The sequence below is a fragment of the Strongylocentrotus purpuratus genome, unplaced genomic scaffold (genome assembly GCF_000002235.5).
Source record: "Strongylocentrotus purpuratus isolate Spur 01 unplaced genomic scaffold, Spur_5.0 spur5_scaffold_3, whole genome shotgun sequence".
Lineage (NCBI taxonomy): Eukaryota > Metazoa > Echinodermata > Echinoidea > Camarodonta > Strongylocentrotidae > Strongylocentrotus > Strongylocentrotus purpuratus.
The window spans coordinates 11,005,980-11,011,187 of NW_022145609.1; the positions used below are offsets into that span (position 1 = coordinate 11,005,980).

The following is a 5,208-nucleotide window of genomic DNA, read 5'->3' on the forward strand; positions in this document are numbered from 1 at the left end:
GGCCTACACGTAAAACAATGGGGGGACAGAATGTGCGGATAGCAAACGAGCAGAAAACCGCGTTATGTCTGACGGACAAACGAAACTGGTAGGACAAACGGCGCGGTCACACCGGCACGAATTTTTTTTTAAGTATGAAAAACTATAGAATTAGAAAATCACTACAAAAATTGGCAATTTGGTTATCAGTTTGAGACGTCATTGCCTCACTATTTATCAATTGCTTTAACTATTTTTATCCCATTATTTTCCCTTTTAACCCCCTAAAATTGATTTTCCCATGCCTTTGCGGCCCAGGTAATATGATATTTATCATATTGCGTGCATGATATTTTAACAAAATCTATTATGAACTTTGAAGAATCGATACTTTTTTTCTGATATTGTGTAGGCCTATTCATAATCATTGGTTTTTATATGGACTAAATAGTTTATTAAAATTTACATTTTTCATAATTTAACTGAAAAAAATTACTAAAAATTAGTGCATCCACACAAAAGCATATAACTATCAATAGGCCTATAACTAGGATGCTAGTGTGAGGAAATAACATTTTTTTTTGGGGGGGGGGGGAATTGGAAATAAATTATCAATATAAAGAAGTTCATTCAAAATTCATAAATTTCTTATTAGTTATCCGAGTTTGCTCGTTTTTTAAAAAAAATTGGTTTGTCTGATTTTTCTGCTTCTATTGAAAATCAGTTATTTTTGGAGTGGACTTGCCCTCAATACTAGCAGTAAACATGAAAATAAAAGATCTATTTAAAACATCATGTCTGGAAGAGAGGCTATGGGCTGGACGAGCTCGAGGCCAAGAATGTAAAAGCTGCATGACGTGACGTCGTAAAATCAAGTGACAACTTGAAAGAAAATTGTGAGTTTTAGATAAGGTAGATGAAGTATATTCCTTTCATATCTGTTTTTAAGATTTAATTCATTTACTAAAGGAAAATTTTGTTTGGAAGTAAAATATCTGCTGTCAAATGCCAGAGAAGGCGACCGCTTAATAAAATACCTCTTCGATTGGGGCCCGGTTGTTTCATATCTACGGTAGACCGCTTTCGGGCCGCTTTACGCGCATAAAAGCCATAAGCCGTAGGCCTAGCAGGTTGAGTGCTTCGGACTTTATGATGCGTAACTATGTAACAAGTTAGGTCTAGGCCTAGACCTACTAGTACAGTCGACATTTCTAGGTAGGCTAGAGCTAGCCCCAGATCTAGAGTACACTAGTATTAGTAGTCTCAGAATGGTATTAGAAGCACTAAACGTCTAAAGATGGTGTGTCTCTTTCGTTCGTTGCCTCTTACTTCTAACGTTAGTCTTATTTGGGTAAGGTCGGTCAGCTCCTCTAATAAATTAGAGACAAAGCCAACCATAGCGTCTGCTCTGCAGAGTCGGAAGCTGAATCTAGTCACCAAATTCCGGCCAAACTTTTCGACTAAGGGCGCTTTTTGGGATTTTCTTTGTCAAAATTGAACTCGGCTCTGTGTTGAAAATTTTGCAGCCATAGTTTACTGCGCATGCAGGATGTAGGGTCTTGCTCTATTCTTTGTATGAAAAATATGTGCAACTTGGGAGGCTTTGTTGTGAGCGTGCACTAGATTCTAGATCTATTCTAGTTTCCTGTCAATTGACCTCTTTTGGCTTATGATGATTCAAAAAATGACTTTCGTATAAACTCTCCTTAGTCTTATTGGCTATAGGACTTTATCACAACTGACCTAGAAAGCTAAGGCATATTTTTGTATTTTTTATATGCAGAGAATGGACGACTCGGAAGGAGTACGTGGTGAAAGCTCCAATTTTCAGTCAGGTAAAACAAATACTGGCGGTAATGAATACAGCAATGAAGAGCCACATTTGTGTTCAGCAGAGTTGGAAATGGACAGGTAATAGAGGGGTCTATTCTGTAACAATTAATGTATCAATCTTAATTCTATGAATGCAATATCTTAATTCTATTCTTGTGATTGTCATAACAAATGTAACTGATCTTGAATCACATATATTTTAATCACAGGGCCATAAACATTCATGATCAAAATGCAGCTCATTAATTCAAACAGTACAGATTACTCGCTGCTGCAAGAATTGTTCCATACGCACAAGTTTGGAAACTTTTACAATCATGCATGGTCGACGTTGGCAAAGGAATCTTTAACAATTTCAACTGATATATTTGGACATTTATTTCAGGGCTTTACACTAAACCGGGACACATAGGCACTCAATATATAATTCCGGACTCCACAAATTATAGATTTTAGCAAGGGGCTCATGCACACAGATCCAGATATCCTATTCCAAACCCCTACTGAAAAGTTATTAACATGGAAACCTGCTTTTTCTCAGAAATAAACTCTTATGTTTTCACTTTGTATTTGGACTACTTTATTGACCGTTTCCATTAGTTGACCCCAAGACTAGAGAGACGTTTGACTGAATCGTTGACTACTTTCTTTTTCAGTACACAGCAGAATTTACAACATTCATCTGGAGACGCATTTCACCATGCAGCTGGAATGAGCAACGTAGGTCCAGTTAGGAGTGATGACAAGATTACCAGACAAAGACCCTTGCTTTCAAGGGAAGCATTGAATGACCAAGCTCAGCAGTTGATTGAGAAGATCAACGAGAAGAGGAAGAGAGATACCAATGTACTCGATGACTTTAGGAAAGTTCTCCAGGATAAGGTAATTTGTTGGTTGAATTAGTGGCTCAACCATGTAGTTGGTTTAAAGGTATAGACCAGTTTTGGAAACGCCCCCCTCTCAAGAAATGAAATGGAAGCTCTCATTACCAATCATGTGAAAGAATATGTTTTGACTAATACGCAATGATACAAATTTTGCCGGGATACCGCCTACTAATTGATATATTTCGTAAATTGTCATATTGATCAGGCCTGGGCAAATATCGTGAATGTGCTTCAACATTGAACATAAGGGCATACATTTCTGCTTTTTTGCAAACTTAGGTTGAAGTATTGCCATCTAAACCACTGAAGGCAATATTTAAACAATATTGAAGGGATATTTTGTACCCAAAACCCTTGAACCGCAATTTTACCACAACCGGTTTTTATCTTTAATAGTCAGCTTTCCGTAGGATTGCAGTTTCCCTCTGGCAAGAATTATCTTTCATTTAGAAGATTTTTCATTTTTATTTTCTTGAATTCATGTAATGAGTTGGAAAGAGCAGAATGTTTTGTATCTTATGAGTGTTTCACTGTCAAAATCCATCAACTGTAGTAATGTCATTTCATCAATAGTTTGATTTTACCGGGCTTAATTGCGTCTTCATGATCACTATGCAATCTGAAACTCTGTTTGATCATGATTAAAGATAATAATCTGCCTAGAGGCAACATGTTAACTCACTCAACTCAGAAGCTACGGCCCTTCTGGCTTTCAATAGATGACATGAGAGTATTTGCTTTCAGTGTAGTTTTACATCTTGCACTGATCAATATGTGTTGTATTTTTATGTGTTCTTGGAATCTAGAATATGGCATAATTGAGATGAAGAAACCATTTATTTTGCCTGAATAGAATATCATTTTACTTACGGTTCACTGTCTTTGACTGCAAATGTTTTATATAATTATTCTATTGACTCCTTCATTTTACAAGATGTAAGATGTAAAATGTTATTCTTAATGAGGATTTCTTGAACAGGTAGGCCTACTGTCTGATATTTCACATTATGCTGTATACCAGTACTAAACTTTCTAGTTAACATTAAAGAGATTTCAATATATTTGTGTGCATCTGTCTATTCTTACAGGTGGCGTTGACTTGCGGTGCTCTCGAGGAGCGAATGTACAGAGTCTATGAAACAAGTGGGAAGAACATGCAGCCCAAACTCCAGGAATTCTTTGCAACCTTAGACAGAGTAGCAGCCATTGAACGGGAACTGGCACATTTTAAAGAAGCTCTTGGGGTGCTGTACATCGATATTCAAAAAACAAAACGTTAAATTCATAATTTTTTTTTATTTTAGTCACATTAGAAATAATTGGTATTTTTAATTTGTCACTTGTTACAAATCCATGTCCCATTTGTACATATATCTATAATTGCCAGTTGTCGTTTTCATTTGAGATCTGTATCATTGTGACTTTTTATATTGTGCATATTGACAAATTTAGTTGGCTCTGAAATCAGTCATCTTTTCTAATAATTTATTTAATTTCAAATGCAAATCTCCTGAAAAATTCAGTACCCACTTCCATAAATATTGGTAAGTTATTGTAGTCATCAATTTCGTATTTTCAGATTTATTGTATTCATTATGTTGACCTTCATATTGCCACTACCAACATTATCAAAGATTCAGTAGAGGTAAACAAATTGTACATATAAATATTTCCTGCATAATCATCTTCATTAGTCCTTATCAAGATCATCATTATCATCATCACCATCATCACCATCATCATCATTGTCATCACCACCACCATCACCTCTACCGCCAGCACCATCATCATCATAACCATCATCATCATCACGATCACCACCACCACCATCATCATCATTACCACCACCACCACCATCGACACCACTTCTACCAGCACCATCATCAATATCATCACCATCACCACCATCAACATCTTTGGCATTGTACAAATCAACAAGTGGTTAACAGATATATAATAGGAGCACAATGCATGGAATGCAGTATACAACACCCAATGTTCTAGGTACAGAATACCGGTATTGAATATGATTTGGTGGTGTGACCAGTTCCATGGTTGTACTTTCATAGGCAAGGGAATGCCAGGCAAGAATTGCCTTGTTCTTAAATCTTCTGCCATGTTTAATACGTGCATGTATTTTAAAAGTAAATGCAAAAGACACATTTGGCAACAATATGCAAGTCTGAATGAAGGGCTTTTTAAATGCACAAGTATACATAATTTACACCGCAAAGTATTCTTTGGTTTTTCTCTTTCAGGTGCAAATGTGCATGTTAAGAATCACAGACATTTGATAATTTGTGGTAGTTAGAGAATGCAAACTGTTAAGCCCAACTGAGAAATTTACTAAACTTGCCTTCCAAATAGCAAAGACTCTTTTTGCAAAAATAGCAAACATCCCTTCCAAATATGAAAGACAGTCCTATTGTGTAAAGGAAATAATAGAATGGGAAGTGGATCAGGTGAAAAAAAAGAACATTACACATTTTTATTTTCTTATTCAGTTCAT

General features: G+C 36.1%; 1 protein-coding gene across 1 annotated transcript; it reads left to right on the forward strand.

The window, feature by feature from the left end:
• Positions 1-819: 819 nt before the first annotated feature.
• On the forward strand, positions 820-4,422 carry LOC105443176 (synaptonemal complex central element protein 2-like). Its single transcript, XM_030996530.1, has 4 exons — positions 820-875; positions 1,763-1,890; positions 2,469-2,694; positions 3,788-4,422. The coding sequence occupies exons 2-4, from the start codon at positions 1,766-1,768 to the stop codon at positions 3,977-3,979; spliced, it is 543 nt and encodes a 180-aa protein (XP_030852390.1). The 5' UTR covers positions 820-875; positions 1,763-1,765; the 3' UTR covers positions 3,980-4,422.
• The last annotated feature ends 786 nt before the right edge of the window (positions 4,423-5,208 follow it).